This window comes from Triturus cristatus, chromosome 4_1 (genome assembly GCF_964204655.1).
Source record: "Triturus cristatus chromosome 4_1, aTriCri1.1, whole genome shotgun sequence".
Lineage (NCBI taxonomy): Eukaryota > Metazoa > Chordata > Amphibia > Caudata > Salamandridae > Triturus > Triturus cristatus.
In genome coordinates, this window is record NC_140585.1 from 1,252,409,403 (window position 1) to 1,252,431,445 (window position 22,043).

The window sequence follows — 22,043 nt, forward strand, 5'->3', positions numbered from 1 at the left end:
GCATTGTCGAACATAGAAGTACAATACGCTGTGGAAAGAGTGTCACCAAAATGACAGAGCACTACTCAGCCCTAAAACACACCCCTGACGACTTAACCTGGACCATAATTGAGCAAATCAATCCAGGAATCAGAACGACCAACATCTTGTTCGAGAAGGAACAACGTTGGATTTATCGCCTGTCCAGTCACCTCACAGGTTTTAACGATAACATCCCCTGGGGCACAGTACTGAAAAGATAATAAGCCATATGGATTATATACCAATGTTACCTTTAACAAGTCACCTTATGGCTTTGCTCCATCTTTATAAACGCTGTAGACGCATCTCAAAATGAACATATTGAGGCTTCTTTGACCACCCAGGAGGCAATATTCCACACTATCTCACCATTGCCTTTATTAACTTACGTTTCATTTCTACTGGCTTACAACATTAGGAATTGAACTATGGGTCATTTTCTACACCAAGCCCCGCCTCCACTAAAGACAGACTAGGCTATGATCATGACACTGATTCTCTGGCACGACTTTTTCAAATTACTGCAACACGCAAAACGATATTCACCATAAAAAAATTCTCCTATTGCAGATAGAGTTAATATGGAAACATTATTGTCAGGCTGTATGCTTTTTTCAGGCTAACGAAAATACCCCCTCTTCATTCCAGCCTTTGGTCATTGTACCGCTATAATTCTACCGAGGCTTCCCGGAAGTGTACAAAGTCTTCATTTTGCCCCTGACAAGCAGCAGTCTAGTCTCTTCCTTCTTTTCTCCGCGTCTACGTCCCACGTGATTCACGTGATGACGTGACGCCGTCCCAATTGGAAAACGCTGACTATTTCTTCCTCTCGGCGGCTCGGGACACCAACATCCGAGTCCGCAGGAGGGCCGAATAGGTGTTGCAGAGGGCTGGTGGCTTTGGAGTAGTAAGTAATGGTGCTACAGGACGGATGCCTATACCTTCCCTCCAATCGTGTAAGTTTTTAATTTTTCTTATTCTTTTCACTCCACGTCCAGAGTGTGACTACAAGTCCCGCCTCCCACCCGGACTCATGTTGTGAAACAGAATTGAACATCACGTAAGCACTGAGATCGGCTCTCGCGATGTTCACAATTCCACTTGATACATTTAACCCTCGATTCTCCATCACAATCCAAGCATTTTATTTTCCCTACCGCCTCCCACAGATCGGCCATAATACAGTGCTGACCACCAATGTGAAGGCCATATACTTTTGTCGCTTTGCCGTATCACCCCACAAAAAACAGGGTGTATCACTTTATCGGCACAATTAGCGATAGCGCTAAAGAGCACCACATGCCTTTAGAATTTGAACACGGGCTAATACTAATGAATTTTGCTACCCGCAGTTCCAAGGACATGGAAATCCCCACCATGTGTGTGCATGAAATTTCCTCACGACACGTGTGTGATTTAGCTCATGCCTGTTCTTGTGCAAATATATATGTATGATGTGAATCTCTGTTTGTTTGTTCTGTATTGTCCTTTTTTCATTTCAACAGAACTGAACCTCTCAGAAATTGCTGAAGGGTAAACGCAACCGTAAGTCTCAAAGCGGTTTCTGATCCCACAGGTTAGGGTACGCCTTAGCGTGCGTATACCGCCGTGGTGGTCTCACTTTAGGTCCTGACGAATGCTTCGTGCACTGACGCAAGAAGCAGAAACATGTTGACCACTCCTTTCACTATGCACTTGATTTAGGACGTAGCTGGTCTAATTATCACCAGTTCCTATCGTCCGCCACACCATTTTAACTGTGTCCAGTTTACCATTATTAAATTCATTATTGGTTGAAACTGCGACATATTTTAAACTTACACTATCACTCTCTGCACTGCACCCACACACAAAAAACCTGCTCCGCTGTAATTCAGGCGTCGTAGCACACCGGGGAGACACTCGGTCTCTCCGGTGGGAAATCAATGATGAAGCATGTCACCAACTAGGTTGGTGAGTGAGGGTTCTTTTAAAACATAGTGATTCACTCTTCTTATTTTCCCTGCACCTGTTCACATTTGATGGACACACTCTTTTGTTGTTGATTTATACTAGCCCTGGGGGACTAAGAGTGGCTCCAAAAAACTCCCTCCCTCTCCTGTTGTTAATTTATATTTAACTTTCATAGATTCACATGCTTGAGTCAGATTAAACAGCAGTTGAACGGCACATTTATAGAACAAACCAATGCACAGCAAATAATATGCATATAGGTAAGAAACTCTGAGAACAATGTTATGGAGAATAGTAGTATAATAAGTAAAATATATTTGTCTTTCTATCAATAAACATAAATAACCAGGGAAAATGTGCGTAACCAAATAAATGGATGGTGGGAAGATAGGGATGGCTCACCTTTATTGCAAAAGATGTCAAAGCACTGCTTGGCCTACTGCCAAATCATTGTGAACTGCCGAGTGCAAGCAGTAATGTTGAGTAAAGGTGTGTCTGTTCTTCCATGTCGCTGTTCGGCAGATATCAGGGAGAGACACCCCAGCAAACAATGCCACAGAAGTGGAAACAGTCCTTGTAGAATGGGCACAAACCCTTGAGTTTAAGGGTCTGCCAGCCTCTGGTGACAAAATTGACCTGGTGGAGGTCAAAGCGAGAAGTAGATCCAGCCTCCAGGAGAGAAATGTGATATCCACTTTGTGAGTGGGCTCAAGGGGATCCTTCATCATCGGAGATAGAACAGTGTATGGAGAAGTGTGAGATCGCATGGAAATGGAAATGGCTGCCAAGTGGACTTTGATGGAAGCATGAGCTAGCCCTGACTGTGCCAGGTGAAGAAGATACAGGTGAATTTCTTCCGGAGAAGAGAAGAGAGGAGAGGATGAATCTTAGCCCGGTGATACCAGATGCGAAACCTTTTCCATTTGAGGAGGTAGGCTTTATTGGTACTAGCAGCATGGGCCCTGGCTAGAATTTTTCTGCAGTCCGATATGTTCAGATGTTGGAACTCATGAGCCTTGCTGATAAATGAAGAGACTTGGGACCCGGATGCAGAACCTGGTCCTGGTTCATTGTCAGGAGAGCGGGGAACATTTTGAACTGAATGTGACGCTCCTGGGAGAGAAGAAGCAACTCAGTGAACCAGTGTTGACGCAGACAAAACAGAGCGATGAGAATTAGTTTGCAAGGTTCTGCCTTCAATTTCCTAAGGACTCTTGGGAGGACAGGAATTGAAGGGAAGCCAAAGGTAAAGATGCCGGAACATGCAATCAAAAAGGCATTCCCCCATGACCCCGGTTGGGGATGCCAGCTTGCATAAAACTGGCATTTGCGGTTTGGGGGGTTTGCGAAGAGACCCAGATTTGTGTTGCCCCAGCAGAGAAAGATGCATTCCAGGGTCTGCTGGTGTAGCTCCCACTCGTGGCATGATGTTGTCAGTCTGCTGAGAATGTCTGCTATGGTGTTCTGTTTCCCAGGAAAATGTTCCTCTTGAAGATTCTTGAAGATTCACCTTGTGTGAGATGGAGCATTCCCATATCTTCTGCGCTTCCTGGGAGAGCAGGCGGGATCTTGTGCCACCCTGCTTGTGATGTAGTGCATCATCATCGTGTTGTCCGTATGGATGAGCACTGCAGAATTTTATATCCTAGGAAGGAATGCTTGCAAGGCGAGATGTACTGCTTTTAACTCTAGTAAGTTGATGTGAAACTGACGTTGGGCTGGATGCCATTTGCCACTGGCTTGGATATCTTGGCGGTAAGCTCCCCACCCCTCCAGGGAAGCATCGGTGGTGTTGACTAGAGGAGTAGTCAGGGGGCAAAATGAGAGACCAAGTGAAAGATGTTCCTGCCTCCTCCAACAAGTTATGTGGAGTAACTTTGATGAGGTCAAAGGAGCATGTTAGTTGAACCCATTGTTTGTCCATTTCCTCTTGAAGGGGACGCATCAGTAGGCGACAGAAAGAGACCAGAGCGATGCAGGCAGACATCATCACTAGAAGGGATTTGTAGTGGCGAATGTAAAGACACTTTTTTGTTTGGATGACCTTTACCAGAATGATTGGCTGTGGCTCCAGTGTGGAATACGTCTTTGAGGATACTGAGTCTAACTTGCCTCCTAAAAACGTTAGGGTTTGTGACAGATGTTGGTTTGAATTGTCTAGGTTAAGAGTGAGACCTAGCAGTCTGTAGAGATCCAAGAAGGCTACTGTGGATGGCCGTGCTGACCATTTCGAAAGCGCCTTGACCAGCCAGTCGTCCAGATAAGGAAAGACTTGATGGTGGTGCTGTCTAAGAAAGGCCGCTACAGGTGTGAGGAACTTTGTGAAGATGCGAGGTGCAGATTTGAGGCCAAAGGGGAACACTTTGAACTGACAGTGGCTTCTGGCTACTGTGAATATGAAATATTTTCTGTGGTTTGGATGAATAGGTATAAGAAAATATGCATCTTGGAGGTCAAGGGTGGTCATAAAGTCTCCCTGGTTTAAGAGCTGGAGAACTACTTGTAGAGTGACCATATGGAAAGACTGTTTTCGCAGATAGGCGTTGAGGTTTTCTGAGGTCTAGGATCGGTCGGCACAGCCTTGACTTCTTGCATTTTAAGAAACAGGAGAAACCTTTCCCTTTTTGTGAGATAGGAACCCTCCCTACAGCTCCCTAATGCAATATTGTTCTGACCTCCAATTTTAGAAGATGGAGATGTTTGTAGAGGGAAGGTTGGGTCAGATTCGGCGGTGGTCTTTGGAGGAATTCTAAGGTGTGGCCGAATTGGACATGGTCTAAGACCCACTGATCGGTGGTAATATCCTGCCATTGGCAGAGGTGGTTGGTAACCCTGCCAGTAAGGCGGAAGGAAGGAGGGGAGTAGCCAGAGCTAAAAACACATCATTAGTGATGGTTGGTATCCTTTCTGGAATATCCTGCATTTCCCCTAGGATGATATCTGACATATGAGGATTGCGGTGGTTGCCTATGCTGATATTGGGGACGATATGGTTGAGAGAAAGTGGAGTAAGAGGGGTACGGATATTGTTGATAATCCCCTCTGAAGGAAGGTTTTTCTCCTCCCCGTGAGCCTCAAAAAGGCACTTCCTGAAACGTAAGATCCCCAAAGACTTTGCAGCATCAGTATCTGCCTTGATATTCTGGAGGGCCTCATCCACATGTTTCCCGAAGAGGGATTCTCCATTGTAAGGGAGGTCCAGGATCTTGCTCTGAACCTCGGGACTAAAAGAGGTAGCTCTGATCCATCTCTGACGCCATAGTACTGTAGCACCTGCCAATTGTCTGAACCCAGTGAAGGGAATGTCCATGGCACAATTTAGGATTCCATTGGTTGTGCGCTCTCCCTCATTTAGGAATTTTTTGGTTTCCGCCTTGACATCCTCAGGTAGCTGGTCGACATAAGGATCCGACCACATCTGTCAGTCATAACTTCTAACAACTGCCAAAGATTTGGCTGTCCTGACCGTCAGTGTTGACATCAAGGAAAAACGTTCGCCAATAATTGTCTAGGCACCTTCCATCTTTCTCTATGGGTGGTGAAAGTGGGTTTTTGGAGCAGCACTGAGCTGCTTGCCTAACCACAGAATCTGGTTTAGGATGTCCAGTGAGACATGCGGGGACTTCCTCAGGAGCTTTGTACTTTTTAGCAAGGCGTGGTAATACCGCAGCTACAAAAGCTGGGGTCTTCATGACCTTAATGCCTTCCTCCCAAATATAATCGATAATGGGTATAGCCCTGACAGATTTTTGGAAGGGCTCTCCAAAGTTGTATATATATATAAGCAGTCTGACTGCTTTGTTGGCATTGGAAGATCAAACTTCTTTGCCACTCTCTCAAGGAGGTTGTGGAATACTCCTATATCTTCTGGGGGAAGAGTTCGCCGGAGGGAGTGCTGGTGACGAGGGGAGTAGCAACATATAATCATCCCACACTGCCACCGTGTCACAGAGCTCACCCTCTTCCGTGTCATCATCCGATGTTGAAGGATCCTGGAGGGGAGCTATCTGCGGTGTGCGCAGAATTGTTGGGAGACAAAGGCAACAGCCTTGGAGGCAGTGACGGTTAAGATGGTCTAACTGGCAAGCTTGCCGGTGGAGAGAGGATGTCCTTAGTCCTATCGAGGTAAAAGCTCACCGCCCTCTTAGGGTCCAAGCGGTGAAGCCGCTCCTCCTCCTTGGAAGGGTGAGGGGGAGGATAGAAGGTAGGAAGGGTAATGGACTGCCCCAGATGGAAAGGAGTTACCACCTTTGGCAGAAAAGCAGCCCTGGTCCTGAGTACCATGCTTTCAGCATGAATGGTCAAGAACGGGGCTTTTGAACTCAGAGCTTGAAGCTCACTTACCCTCCTTGCCGAGGTAATAGCAACGAGAAAAAACGTTTTAAAAGACAACAGCCTTAAGAGACACTTGTGCAAGGGCTTGAAAGGAGAACCCTCAGGTAAGTTAAGACAAGATTTAAGGCCCATTGAGGCACAATAAAAGGAGTAGGCGGAAACTTATTGGTAAGGCCCATAAGGAATCGTAATACAATAGGTGACTGAAACAAAGACGGCTGATCCGGCAAGCAAAGGAAAGCCGTCAAAGCCGATAAATATCCCTTTACAGTAGCTACAGCAAAGCCTTGCTGAGCAAGAGAAATAGCAAACTGAAGGATGTTGGATAAACGAGCCCTCAAAGGGTCAATAGACTTCTCTCCGCACCAAAGAACAAATTTAGACCACCTATAAGAATAGATAGATTTAGTGGAATGACGTCTGGCAGACAATATTACATCTACCAAATCAGGTGGGAGAGAAAAAGAAGTCAGGTTGCCCCGTTCAATCTCCAGGCATGAAGGTGTAAGCTCTTGAGGTGGGGGTGTGGAACCTGCCCCTCCAACTGCGAGAGGAGGTCTGCCCTGAGAGGGAGACGGAGCGGAGGGCACGAGGAGAGGTGGAGAGACCTTCTTCCTCAACCAGAGGATGAGTGGGTAGTAGAGGGGGGGATCTTACTTGGAGAAGTGTGAACAGGAGTAAGAAGAGGAGACTCGTGATGTTCTCCTGTCTTTTGTCTCGTCAATAGGGTTGTTGTCGTGGTCAGCGTATCCGTTGACGGTGCTCCGGTCATCAACTGCATAAGTCTTCGTCAACGGTGGATGCTTTGTCAAAGGTGAGGTCTTTGATGACAGTGGTTGCTTCGTTGACAATAAGGTCTTCATCAACTGTGATGATGCAGTTGACGGGAGTGCCGATGGCAGGGACGACGCCAAAGACAGGGTTATCTTTGTGGACTGAATAGGACTGTGGCTCGGCAACGATAGAGTGCTCGTAAAGAGATTAGATGCTGTGGAGAATGTAGATGAAGTCGATGTACTGGAGATGGACGCCTTTGTCGTTGACTGGGTGGATTTATTTGTCGGCACAGAGATATTTGCCGACGAGCTCTCCGTTGCCAGCGCTGAAGATTACTTTTTGAAAGAGTGCCTGACCTGTGGGGGAAGTGTAGGAGGCTCAGATACCATTTTTGAAGACTCTTTTTCTGCATATGACGAGAAGACTTTAGTTCCCCCCTGTTTGGTTGCTGAGTGAGAGCCATGAGAGGATTTTTTAGAATATTTGCTGGGAGGCAGCTGAGAGGAATGTGAAGAGCCTCTGTCTTTTCTGAGATATCCAAGAAGATTCTTTGCTTTCAGTATCTGAGATGGGCTCCTTCCTAGTTTGAAATTGTTGGAGCCATAGAAGGAGCCTCACTTCCGGGTCTTCCAGGGCCTTGGCAGAAAAGGTACGATACACCTCACATTCTACAGCTTTATATTCAGAGTAAAGGCAGTAGATGCGGTCTTGATGTGGGTCATCTGTATATAGCCTCTTTATTCCACAGTTAGCTCTTTCTCTGAAGACAGCCTTTTTTGCTTTCTCTGACATAGTCAGATTTAGTTGCAAAAAATACAGATAAACAGGTAGAAATATATATACATAAGGCCCCTGGTGACATATATATATATATATATATGTCACCAGGGGCCTTATGTAGGTGGGCTGGCATTTACCACTTCATAAATACCGAATCATACCGATTCGGTATTTATGAAGTGGTAAATGCTATGTAGGTAATTGGTCGGTAAATATTACCGATTCGGAAAAATTCGGTAATTACCGAATCGGTATTTACCGATTCGGTAATGAGGCATACCTTCCCATTGATGGGAAGGTATGCCTCATTACCGAATCGGTAAATACCGATTCGGTAATGGGGGAGCACATGCAAGGGTGGCAGGGTGTCACATTGACACCCTGTTGCACCCCTGATTCGGCCATGTGTGCACATGTGGCACACATACATGCCCTGAGGGCATGTGTGTCTGCCACATTGCACACATCTACGGGCAAAATATTGCATTTACACACATATTCGTCATTTACCACCAACTATTAGTTGGTGGTAAATAACGAATCCCCACACACACCACACAGTCCCCCTACATCTCATTTCTGTATTCGGAATTTACCTATTCGGTAATTTTACCGAATCGGTAATTTTACCGATTCGGTACATTCCGAATACAGAAATTCTCCCCCTACATCTCAAAAGCCAAAATACCGGTCGGTAACGGTATAATTACCGAAAATCGGCCGTTACCGACCGGTATTTGGCTACCTACATGAGGCCCCAAGTAACTTCGTTCATAACATCCACTGCAATTGGAAAAGACGGACACGGACCCTGTGAAGACTGGTGATATATGTTTATTGCCAACAATCCACCATGGCGCGTTTCGGCCTGAACAGGCCTTGAAAAAAATATAAGATGTATATGTATAGATGTGTGTATATGTATATATATATATATATATATATCCAAACGACTACCTCCTTAAAAGCAATCGACGGGCCACAGCGGGGAATATTGCAGGAGACTCTTTATTCACCGGTTACAGTTTTGCGTAATACATTTCGGCATGTCCGCCTTCATCAAATGCTGCTGTTACCCTGTTGTCACCTCCTCCCTCCTTTGAACTTCCTATGGTGCTCCCATTGGTGATCGATCAGCTGATCCTGCTGTATTGAAGACAAAGCAGTCAAATGAGAGACTAGAGTTCCCAGCATGCATCAGATGAGGTAAGTGCGGCAGCAGGAATCGATGTTGCTCATGCGAGTGCTGTTGTTTGCCAAGCAAAGGGGGGGCAGTGTAGCAGCTGGTGATCACGTAATTGATGGTGTTAAGGGCTTCCTCAAGTCCCCTACGTCCAGCCCCAAAATTGAAACAAACCGGGCCGTGAGGTAAGTTGGAATCAGGCTCACCTCCCCATGCAGTCACAGGCTGCTGATGGCAGTAGCCACTGGTGTGGTTCGTTCTCGAGGCGGTCCTGAATGAATCAATACCTTGCTTGAGAACACTCCATGTGCCAGTGTAGTCCAGGACCTTCATCAGATGCTGCTGTTACCCTGTTGTCACCTCCTCCCTCCTTTGAACTTCCTGTGGCGCTCCCATTGGTGGGAGATCAGCTGATCCTGCTGCATTGAGGACAAAGCAGAAATATATATATATATATATATATATATATATATATATATATATATATATATATATATATATATATATATATATATATATATATATATATATATTCAGGCTCAAAGTCTCACCCTTGCTGCTGCACTCGGGGCGGGTGCTTTTAACCGCTGTTCGTGGGGGTGAGGTCACGATAATAAATTCAGGCTACAGGATGCGAAGCACTCACGGGACAGTTTTCAAGTTGATTTAATGATGCAAATGCATTTCGGCATATCAGCCTTCCTCAGTGCATATCAACTGACGCTTTCAGATAATGTCTGTTTAAATACATTAAAGAATGAATTTCATTGGAGGGATGTAAATTCACAGCAAGTAACGAAGGACTACGATAGTTTAAGGTCCAAATGCCTTTTCCTTAGCTGCCATGTCTGTGTATGCTGATTTGGATGAAAAACAGATCGTTTTTAACTCTGAATGAGTCTTGGTCTTTCATAGACGGTTTTGAAAGCAAATGCAGTTACACTCACATGGTGCATAATTCAGCCCTTCGAAGTTAGTCCGGTTGCGATGTCCCCATATAGCGTGCCATGATGTTGTTGAGTCCCTCGCCTGCCAGAAAAAGAAAGGTTTGGCATCCTGCAGGTTTCCGTATGGATTACTTCAATCCTACAATTTGAATAATTGTCAGCAGCGCTGGTAGGATGTTGCGCCATTCTTTCTTCGGCGGTGCAAGCAGAATTACATTCAACTTGAAAACTGTCCCGTGAGTGCTTCGCATCCTGTAGCCTGAATATATATATATATATCAACCTCCAACTCCCGTCTTCTATCAAAGAAAGGACGCCGACACCAACGATTATCACCAAATCCACAGTATTAATGATTCCAATCCTTTGCGACGCGTTTCGGCATTCCTGCCTTAATCATGCAATATATATATATATATATATATATATATATCCAAGTAACTTCGTTCATAACATCCACTGCAATTGGACCCCGTGAAGACTGGTGCTATGTGTTTATTGCCAAAAATCCGTCATGGCGCGTTTCAGCCTGAACAGGCCTTGAATAAATATAGCTTCTCACAGGAGTGTTCTAAGGGGTGATTCATCCTGATTGGTTAAGGCCTAAGTTTGGTCTCTTTTTAAAAAATTAAAAAAAGGGCTATAATAGATTCCTAAACTAAGAAAGGTTTTCGTAGTCTACACCTATAAGAACAAGTTACTTACCTTCGGTAACGCTTTTTCTAGTGGATACAGCATCTGCCTGTGGATTCCTCACCTTGTGAATATCCCCTGCGCCAGCAACTTTTGTAGCTCTCCACGCCGACGAGGACGACGTCACAGAAGCACGGCTCCGCTCGCGGCTCCGCTGACGTCACTGGATCCATAAGAGGACCTCGTCGGCGTGATGACGTCAGTTCCGCCCTTTTTTCCGTGCCTTCGAGGCACACGGACGGACTGACAGCAATATATATATACAGTATACACAGTACATAATACACAAAACAACACACACAGTGTGAAGATAATACAGGAAGACAAAAGAAATAATACGCTTCCTTTGACAATAATAAATACATTTTAAAACATCATCACTATTGTAGGTATACAAGGGTGGACAACGGGGAGGCGGGTGGGTCAGTGAGGAATCCACAGGCAGATACTGTATCCACCAGAAAAAGCGTTACCGAAGGTAAGTAACTTGTTCTTTTGATGGATACATCTGCCAGTGGATTCCTCACCTTGTGAAAAGATTCCCACAGCAGTCCCACTCCCGGAGGAGGGTGTCCACCCTTCTATACCAAAAAGTCCTGAAGGACGGAACGAGCAAAGTGTCCGTCCCTCCTCACCTCGGAATCCAAGCAGTAATGCTTCGCGAAAGTGTGGAGGAAGGCCCAAGTTGCCGCCCTACAAATGTCCTCCACAGGAACACCTCCAGACAAGGCAGATGTAGAAGACTTTGCCCTGGTAGAATGAGCCCTTGTACCCTCTGGAGGTTCCTTACCGGCCAAAGAGTAACAAATCTTGATGCACAAGATAATCCATCTGGAAAGGGTGCGCTTGTGCACCGCTCTGCCTTTCCTGCAGCCAACAAAGCCCATGAAGAGCTGGCCTTCCACTCGAATGTCCTTAGTCCTATCGAGGTAAAAGCTCACCGCCCTCTTAGGGTCCAAGCGGTGAAGCCGCTCCTCCTCCTTGGAAGGGTGAGGGGGAGGATAGAAGGTAGGAAGGGTAATGGACTGCCCCAGACTGTACCATTCTTTCAGCATGAATGGTCAAGAACGGGGTTTTGAACTCAGAGCTTGAAGCTCACTTACCCTCCTTGCCGAGGTAATAGCAACGAGAAAAAACGTTTTAAAAGACAACAGCCTTAAGAGACACTTGTGCAAGGGCTCGAAAGGAGAACCCATCAGGTAAGTTAAGACAAGATTTAAGGCCCATTAAGGCACAATAAATAGAGTAGGCGGAAACTTATTGGTAAGGCCCTTAAGGAATCGTAATACAATAGGTGACTTAAACAAAGACGGCTAATCCGGCAAGCAAAGGAAAGCCGACAAATATCCCTTTACAGTAGCTATAGCAAAGCCTTGCTGAGCAAGAGAAATAGCAAACTGAAGGATGTTGGATAAACGAGCCCTCAAAGGGTCAATAGACTTCTCTCCGCACCAAAGAACAAATTTAGACCACCTATAAGAATAGATAGATTTAGTGGAATGACGTTTGGCAGACAATATTACATCTACCAAATCAGGTGGGAGAGAAAAAGAATTCAGGTTGCCCCGTTCAATCTCCAGGCATGAAGGTGTAAGCTCTTGAGGTGGGGGTGTAGAACCTGCCCCTCCGACTGCGAGAGGAGGTCTGCCCTGAGAGGGAGACGGAGCGGAGGGCACGAGGAGAGGTGGAGAAGATCTATATAACACACCCTTCTTGGCCAATCCGGGGCGATCAATATGACTTGGACCTGGTCTTGGCGAATCTTCCTCAGAACCCGAGGAATCAAGGGTATGGGAGGAAACGCGTAAAGGAGATGTGAGTCTCATTTCAACTGAAACGCATCCCCCAAAGCTCCCTGCATCGGATACTGGAGACAGCAGAATGACAGGCAGTGAGCGTTATCGTGAGTGGCTAACAGGTCCACCCGAGGAGTTCCCCACTTCCGAAAGACGTGACGAACCCCCTCTGGATGGAGCCTCCACTCGTGGTCAACAGAGAACTGCCAACTGAGACTGCCTGCACGCACGTTCAGAACTCCGGCCAGATGATATGCCATCAGACAAATCTGATGATCCTGAACCCAGAACCAGAGACGCAGAGCCTCTCTGCAGAGACAATGCGACCCCACTCCTCCCCGTTTGTTGACATACCACATTGCGGTAGTGTTGTCCGTCAGGACTTGAACCGACTGACCGCGAAGGGAAGGGAGGAAGGCCTTGAGTGCCAAACGTATCGCCCGCAACTCCAAAAGGTTGATGTGAAGCAACCTTTACTCTGGAGACCAAAGACCCTTGATCTCCAGATCCCCCAGATGTGCACCCCACCCTAGAGTGGATGCATCCGTTATCACTGTGGCCACCGATGGAGGAAGATGGAAGGGCTTTCCTTGAGACAGATTGCCCTCCACTCTCCACCAAGACAGATCAGCTGCAGCTTCTCTGGAGATCCTCACAGACTCCCTGAGATCTTCGTTGTGCTGATCAGACTGCCTGCGGAGGCACCACTGGACCGCCCTCATGTGCCAGCGTGCATGGTTGACCAACAGAATGCAGGAAGCAAACAGACCGAGCAGACGAAGGACCTTCAGGACTGGAACGACCGCTCTATTGTAAAACAAGGGAATAATTTCCTGTATGTCGAGAATCCTTTGAGGAGGTGGGAATGCTCGACACACAGTAGTGTCCAGTACAGCTCCTATGAACAGGTTGCGCTGAGAGGGCACCAGGTGAGATTTGGGCATGTTTATTGAAAAACCCAATTTGTACAACTGCTGGGTTGTAACCTGCAGATGATGAAGTACCTTCTCTGGCGACTCCGCTTTGATTAGCCAGTCATCCAGAGAGGGAAAAACAGGAATCCCCGATCTTCTGAGATGGGCTGCCACCACCTTGGTGAAGACTCGAGGTGCAGTAGTAAGACCAAACGGAAGGACCGCACACTGATAATGTTGCGACCCTACCGTAAAACGGAGATACTCCCTGTGCGACTTCAGGATGGGGATGTGGAAATATGCATCCTGCAAGTCAATCGACACCATCCAGTCCTCCTGTTGCAGCGAGCGCAAGGATGAGCATCTTGAACTTCTCTTGTTCCAGAAAAAGGTTCAAGATCCTGAGGTCCAGAATTGGACGTAGCCTGCCATCCTGTTTCGAAATCAGGAAATACCGGGAGTAGCATCCCTGACCACTCTCCTGCTCTGGAACCATCTCTATCGCACCTTTTTTTAGTAACGTAATGACTTCCTCCTGCAGGAGAAGAAGGTGGACCTCCGAGCAAACACCTTGACAAGGAGGGTAATTCGGAGGGAATTCCCGAAAGGGAAGGGCGTACCCATTTTCTACAAGATCTAGAACCCAAAGGTCTGTAGTGACTGATTCCCAATCTTGTAGAAAATGGGTAAGCCGACCCCCCACAGGACCAACATGATCCAGAATGGTGGATCTAGGGCTGCTTTGCAGTGGTGGGAGGGAGGAGGAGGAGAGCTGCCAACCACGAGCACGACCTCTGATCCTGCCCCTATAGCTCTTATACAGGGTGTTCTGTTGCTGCTGTTACTGCTGCTGGGGCTGCCTGTAGGTCCGAAAGGAGAACCTCCCAAAGCCTCTGTATCTCCTAAAAGAACCCCTAGCCTGTATCTGCAGACCCAGAGATTTGGCAGTGGCTTTGCTTTCCTTAAATCTCTCTAATGCTGCATCAGCCTTTTCACCAAAAAGCCCTGAACCGTCAAAAGGCATGTCCAGAAGCGTTGCCTGCACATCAGGGGAGAACTCAGATGATTTCAGCCACGCACTCCTCCTTGAGGCGACCGAGGAGCCCATAATTCTGGTGACAGAGTCCGCAGTGTCCAGGCCACTCTGGATAACCTGACGCGCAGCCGCCTGAGTGTCTGACAGCACTTCATTAAATTTCTGCCTGTCCTCCTCAGATAACTTAGGAGCCAGCTGTTTAGCAGAATCCATGAGAGCGTGGATATAACGGCCCACGAGACAGGTGGCATATGTTGACTTTAAGGCCATACTAGCCGAGGAGAAAACTTTCTTGGCCGATTGGTCGAGCTTTTTAGCGCCCCTGTCACTAGGGACCTGTGGAAAGGCACCGGAAGACCTCTTAGAGAAAGCAGCCTGAACCACCAGACTTTCCGGAGAAGGATGGGAAGTAAGAAAGTCCGGATCACCTGGAGCTGCCCTGTACCTTCTAGCCACAGTTTTAGAAACCGCAGGAGCTGAAAAGGGCTTTCGCCATACCTCCATGACTGGCTCAGTGGTGGCCTCATTAAATGGTAGTAAAGGCTCTGTCACGGTGGAGGGAGAATGTAAAACCTCAGTAAGTATGTTAGGTTTGAATTCCGCAGTTGGCAGCTGTAAATCCCCAAACTCCGCTGCTTTCCTAATGACCGTGTGGTAGGGAGCCACATCTTTAGAGGGAGTATCGGCTGGAGGAGTAATCTCCCACTCTGGTGACAAATCCAGGCCACTAGCCTCCTTCAATTCATCAGACTCCATGAACTCACCCTCTTCAACCTGGTACCTTTGCTCCTCCAGGACTCTTTGAGCTTCTCGCCTGGACCTAATCCTCAGGACCGGCGTCGGCGGCGCTGCAACCGACTTCGACGGAGCCGGCGTCGAACACGGATTTGGAGGAGCAGCCGGAGTCGAACGAGGTAGAGCTGGAGCCGGTGAAGATGGAAGCGGCATTGATGTCCTCGGTGCCTGGAAATGCCAAGACGGCGTCGCCGGGAAAAAAGGCATAAATGGAGTTTGAGCGTAGGCTTGAGGAACCCCCAAATTAAAAGCCATTGGACCCATGGGACCCGAAGGTGCTCCAGAGGGGTACATCGCTCTCGTGAAGACTCCATACATTGCATTCAAATAATGCGATGGGTCTTGTCCCGGGCCTGGAAAGAGGGGCTATGGCTCAGATTGAGGCATAACCGGACTCGGGCTAATCGGCGCCGACGGTGGAGCCAGCGGAGTCGAAGACTCATCAGGAGCCGGAGCTTCTTCAACTGGAGCCGGAGAATGTGTCGGCGTCGGAGCCGGAGCGTGCTCCGATGAAGCCGCAGGCGAGGTCAGGCAAACAGGAGAGGCAGGATTTGAGACAGGAGAAGGAGAAATATAGTCCTTACGACGTCGAGTAGGCGAAGTCGATCTCGGAGCCGCTTCCTTATCCGAACGGTGTCGAGAACCATGCCTCTTCTTCTTTTTATGCTTCTTGGACTTAGAAGCATGTCCCGACGTATACTTCGACGCCGACCTCGATCTGAAGCGTCTTCCACCTCTCTTCTCTTTTTTCATCCTTGCTATAAACAACTTAGCTTCTCTTTCCTTTAAGGCCTTAGTACTCATCTTTCGGCAGCAAGAGCATCCCTCGACGCCGTGATCCGACGACAGGCACCAGACACAGTCCTCGTGCGGATCCGTGATGGACATGTGCTTACCGCACTCTCTACAGGGCTTGAATCCGGACTTCTTAGTCGACATCTTTGAACCAGAAGCAAGAAGAAAGAGAAACACCAGCAGAAACACAAAGTAACTAGCCAAAGCTACGGAGATTCCCAGAAAACCGTTAGCATCGATGCGCGGAAAAAAGGGAACTGACGTCATCACGCCGACGAGGTCCTCTTATGGATCCAGTGACGTCAGCGGAGCCGCAAGCGGAGCCGTGCTTCTGTGACGTCGTCCTCGTCGGCATGGAGAGCTACAAAAGTTTCCGAATGCGGCTGGCGCAGGGGATATTCACAAGGTGAGGTATCCACTGGCAGATGTATCCATCAGAATTACATTGCTTTATTAAGGTACTCGGGGACTACCATCTCAACGACAAGGAAGGATTCAAGCATGTGAATCAACGGACGTTCCACTACTGGAGTAATAACCACATCTTCTCTCCTATGGCATGATGTTAAAGTCCAGTCTTCTCACCATACTGGCCTCCTAAGACTAGTAACTATTTGACGGTGTCTAATGAGCCACCCTCAAATAGAAGATTCGGGTGCTGCAGGCAGGCCATCTACCTCCTCAACATGTGCTTGGCACAGTGATATTATTTGTATTTATTACAGTAAAAGTAGTTAAATTCCTGATGGCTGAACTAGTTATTAAATGTTTGACTGTTGAAAGCTGCATACTGTTCAAGGAGAATATCGTGGGAAACGTAAATGCACAAGAGAGCAGGGACAAATGGGGAGAGGAGTTGGCCTAACGGCTAGGGCGGTGACCTCGAATCTGGGGAACTGGGTTCGAGTCTCAGCAAGGACGAAGAACATCTTGCGATTCTGGGCAAATCACTTAATCTCCCCGTGCCTAACCAAAACAAGCATTTGCAATGCAATAGGTCTCGCATTACTGAAAGCTTGTGCTATTGGCATTGCACATCTGTCATACCCACACATATTACATAAGGTACGCATACACAGAAGAGCGTACACACACAGAATAGATCAGGTATACACACAGAGGATGCAGAAGGTACACACCCACAAAGTAAAGAGTTCGTAGGAACCAACAGAGCAAAAGGCGGCCACAACTCCAAAATGGACACAAAATGTGTGGCTCCTGAAGATACAGAGGGTACATAGATACGGAAAACACAGAGGATACACACACACACACACAGTGATCCTGAGGGCATATGCCAACAGAGGATTCAGAGGGTCTATGTCCATAGAGGTTTCAGAGGCTGTACACACAGTGGATACAGAAGGCATGCTCCCACCCAAGACACAGAACATACACAACTGCAGAGTGTGCAGGCACATAGAAGATACAGAAGGCACACGCACAGAGGGTGCAGAAGGTATACGTTGATTTAGGATGGAGAGGCTGGACACCCACAGATGGCACGGAGGGCATACACACAGAATACAGAACACATGCACCCATGAGGACACCGAGCATACACAACCAGAGTACAGGCACACACAGGAAACGGACGTACTTACCCACAAGAGATGCATAGGGTATACTCTCACATGGAACGGAGAGGGAATACACACAGAGGAAGCAGATGGGTCACCCATTTATATACACCCACAGAAGACAGTGGGTAAACACCCACAGAGGATACAGGAGGTAGAAATCCGCAGGATGCACACACCCAATGAAAGTACAATAGCACGGAGGGCAGACAACCACAGAGCCCTGCCAAGTCACACATACGCCTTCTTCTCTAAGAGGAGTTGCGTTAGTCAGTGACCTCCAGGTGCATCAGCCTCACCCGGGCAATAACGGGCCACAATGCCCACAGATGTGACTCCCTCAGTGGGGAATAAGGCGTGGATGCTGTCCCTGTCTGTCTTTCAATACAATAATTACAATACACGATGCCAAAACGTTGTTTTGTACACCGCGCTTTCTGCTAACGTCGCAGCTTCATGGCGCTGTAAGATATGTAATCGCCCATCGGAGCAGTACTCTTTTCATCGACTACAGGAGGAGTAAAGCATCCGTCGGCCTTGCGGGTACAAACCTGGGACCTGCAGGGGACAAGTGGCCCTCTGCAGCAAGCGATAAACTCACTTAACTATTTCCAACCCATCCCATCTTTCCTCAAAAACAGAAAAAGTCACTTCAGCTTTTTAGGGTTTTTGCGCTCTTTTTGAGTGTTTTGTGGTATCTTTTTTAATATTTGCCTTTTTCATTATATTGTATTCAAAATAATTATTAATATTAAGTGCTGGACAATAACGAGAGGAGCGAGAAAGAGAGCCCGCTGCAGAGAGGGAGACCACCAGAGAGAGAGAGAGAGAGATCGGCAGAGAGAGAGACCGGCAGAGAGAAAGATAGATAGACCGGCAGAGAGAAAGAGAGAGAGACCGCGTGAGAGAGAAAGAGAGCGCGAAAGAGAGAGACAGGCTGAGAGAGAAAGCGTGAGAGAGATAGAGACCGCGAGAGAGAGACCGCTGGGGAGAAACAAATGCGGCTACAGGGAGATGCTGCCATAAAAGTGGGTCACAGAAAGAGATTGCTACAGAGAGAGAGAGAGAGAGAGAGAGAGAGAGAGAGATTGCTGCAGAGCGAGAGAAGGCTGTAGAAAGTGATGCCGCCAAAGAGAGAGAGAGCAAGAGAGGCTGCCGTTTTGTTAGAAGGTATTACAGCGCAAGCAGATACAGAGTACAGTGCTGTTCGTAAGCAGACAAACTGTGTGTGCTGTATGTGAGCAGATAGGCTGCAGTGCTGTTGTAAACAGAGATAGATTCCACATGATATTTGTAAGCAAAGATTACAGTGCAAGTTGTAAACAAAAACAGACAACAGTGCTGTTTGTAGACAAGGATTACCGTGCTGCCGCACAAGTGAGAAGCAGGATTGTGTGCACAGATGGACTCGCCGCTCTTGCCACATAATCCACCGCCTGCCGCACATGTGAGAAGCAGGATTCTGTGCACAGATGGACTCGCCGCTCTTGCCACATAATCCACCGCCTGCCGCACACTTTGCAGATTTCAACAAATAATGTTTCTGATCCAGTGGATCAACAGTGATTCAAGTTGCTGCGCAGAGAATGCGGCGCTGGGTCTGAAATATTTGTACATGTTTAATCTTCACTTTTAGGCCATGGATTGGTGCACTCAGGGCATGGAAAGGTGCTAATGGCACGCGACAGGGACAGATGGGCTGGGGGAAGAGCCTCCGTCTGCAGAAAGAAACAAGCACTTAAAGCGCCTCAATTAACTTCAGAGGGTGTGAAAGCGCTGTCCTTTTAACCATGGAAATGATGCTTGTTCACTGCTCACACACCTTATGTTCGCTGCGCGAGAGGCAGTTCAAAGGGCCAGGACAGAAAGGCCAGACGTGTCGACTCTTTCAGAGTTTGATGTCTTGAATGCGAAGGGGCCTCCCAAGGGGACACGGACATGATAAACATGAGAGGTCCCACGGCCCTGCAGACCTCTGCAGTGCGAGCATGAAATGCAAGTTTTAGGCAGTCACTCGGATGCGCTGGGTACAAGAGGCCCTTACAAGAAGAGTGTACAGGTATACAGGGGTGATGCAGAGTGCAACCCTACAGAATTCCTACAATCTATTTCACTTTGGGAGGCAGTTCATAAAACAGTGTTTCTGTGTTACAGTGCAGGAGAAAAATAAATTTCATTTTTCGCAAATAACATTGTGTACAAGATCTGAAAAGCTGAAGTGTTCTTTTTTTAAGAAACGCATTTCAATTCCATTGAGATTTCTTTTGTATCGAACTCTGTTATAAGGTCAAAATAGCTATATAATAATATCACAGAACACTCGGCGATAATGTATCTTTCATTTCATAATGAGAAACATCGTTTGTAACCAAAAAAAAAAACAGTGGTGCGCACGCGCCACAGCGAGCCATGTGGTTTCAATTATCGCGCCCATGTCTGGGCACAATAATTGAAACCACATGGCGGCCGGTGCGCGTAATAGACACCAATAGGCCATGGGCGGAGCAATGCGCCCGCCGTTGACCAATTGCGTGCAGTCTTTGTTAAAAAGACGCACGCAAAGGCCAATAGCGTGGCCCAAAAAGAACACGCACGAGCGTGTGCGTTTCCTAGGGTTGTTTTCAAACCCCCTACAAAAAGTCTTGCACTGCAACGCTAGGCGCGAGACCTCAAAAAGATTGTGTCCTCATGTAATGCAACTGGTGCTATGTAAAGCGCTATGATACCTGATTCGGGTGAAGTTCGCCCTCTATAAAACTCTGTAAAGTAAAAAATAAAAATAAATGGGGGTTTGGGGCTGAAACAACAAAGTTGAGAAGGGGAAAAACTCTAGAACACTAGTCAGTTAGATGAGAGCAATCATCAATTTGGTAACCAGTGCAAAGAAGATACATAACAGATACACTTTCAACAATCATTTCCAGTTCTGCTTACCAATAAATTAGGTTGCAGCATGATGTAACCCAAGTTGAATGGTGTGGTCCTTATTCTCCTAATACACAGGTAATTTAATGTCACCAGAATATTGTGTTTGTGTTTTAGACTGCCATTTAGAAGGACGAATGAATACACCCCTGTTATGGAGGTATGAGATAATCATTCTGAACAAAAGGCAAACGGTGAGGTTGAAATCACACAAGAACATTTTTAATCAAAAGGGAATCAAAACACACTTCTCAAAATAAAATTCTCCAAGCGCATCGTCAGTGACAATTGGTTCCTGGACCTTATAGTGGGTGTCAGCATTGCTACAGGCGTTCTAAAATGTCAGGCGGTGTATGACGGGAAGGAACTAACCGGTCTCTCATACAAGCAGAGAAGAACGTACCTGCTATAATCACGGAGTCTGTGCGGGCAGGGCCGAACTTCAAGGTCATCTCGTGTTTGTGTTTATGAACTGACAGATGGTCCTCATTCGTAAACCTCTGAAATGAAAAAAGGCAGAAAAAGTTATCAACCACCAATTCCGAAGTGGCTGTGCACACCGATATGCGTCTGGCCTCGGCCTGAGTTGGAAGGTGAGGCTAGACATAAAATCAATGGGAGGAAATGAATCTTTATGGGGCACTTCCTGCACAAACTCCTGAAGGAATTAAACACTAACACTGGCTGCAGGCCGACAAAAGCTTAAGTCTGCACTGCAGAAATGCTGCAGTTCTATAAAGACAGCCCTGCAAGCCTACCCAATACTGGTTTATTACAGGTACAGTCATTTGCTTACCCACAGCACAGGCAGCCTACATGACTGCGTTTAGGTCTCTGTCCTTACATAGGTCTCAGTCAACATGCCAAAAAACGTCCCTTGGCACAAAGCGTTGACCTAGATAAAACCATGCTTTCCAGGCTGACTAAAATACTCCCCCCAAGAAGAAAGACTGAGAAACACGCACACAAGCCCAAGGAGCTCATTGGTGAACAGCCACTTTAAAGCCACATGAGGAATTCCATGCTTTCAGAATTCGAAAACACAAGACATACAGGCCCAAAAATTGATAGAGGCCACCCTACCTTGCAGAGTAAACTCTAAAACAAGTGCTAAAACAGAGGATGAATATAAACTTCATGAACAAAAGCCATAGAGATACAGGAGGCAGTGGGGCGCCATACGAAATACAATAACAAAATCATTGAATTCATGAAGGGTGAGAGGGACCTCAATGTAGCTGCAAGGCAACTGGGTGCTACTCAAGGTCAAAACATCCCTGAACAATTGGAGGGGTGGCTAGACTTGGAGCAGAAGTGGACTCTTTCAAAACTGTAAGCAGCTCACAGTAACATGAGGAACAAAGTATAGCGAGTCACAGACAAAGTGGGTAGCTGCCACCCTGCAAAGCTTATTAATTTACAGCATTGGCCTACTGCGTTCACTGAACTTCAGGACAGGTAGTTAGTTACAGGTGAATTAGCAAACAGCTTTTGCGTGGCAGTTTAAAGAGTA

General features: G+C 47.0%; 1 protein-coding gene across 4 annotated transcripts in view; it reads right to left on the minus strand.

The window, feature by feature from the left end:
• The window catches only part of LOC146856524 (cyclic AMP-dependent transcription factor ATF-7-like), a 662,777-nt gene that overhangs the window by 290,849 nt on the left and 349,885 nt on the right, over positions 1-22,043 (minus strand). For all 4 annotated transcript variants that reach the window (XM_085654699.1, XM_085654700.1, XM_085654701.1 and 1 more), the window contains exon 3: positions 20,934-21,030. In XM_085654699.1, coding sequence (XP_085510825.1) covers positions 20,934-21,030 — 97 coding nt within the window. The remainder of the gene's footprint in view (positions 1-20,933; positions 21,031-22,043) is intronic.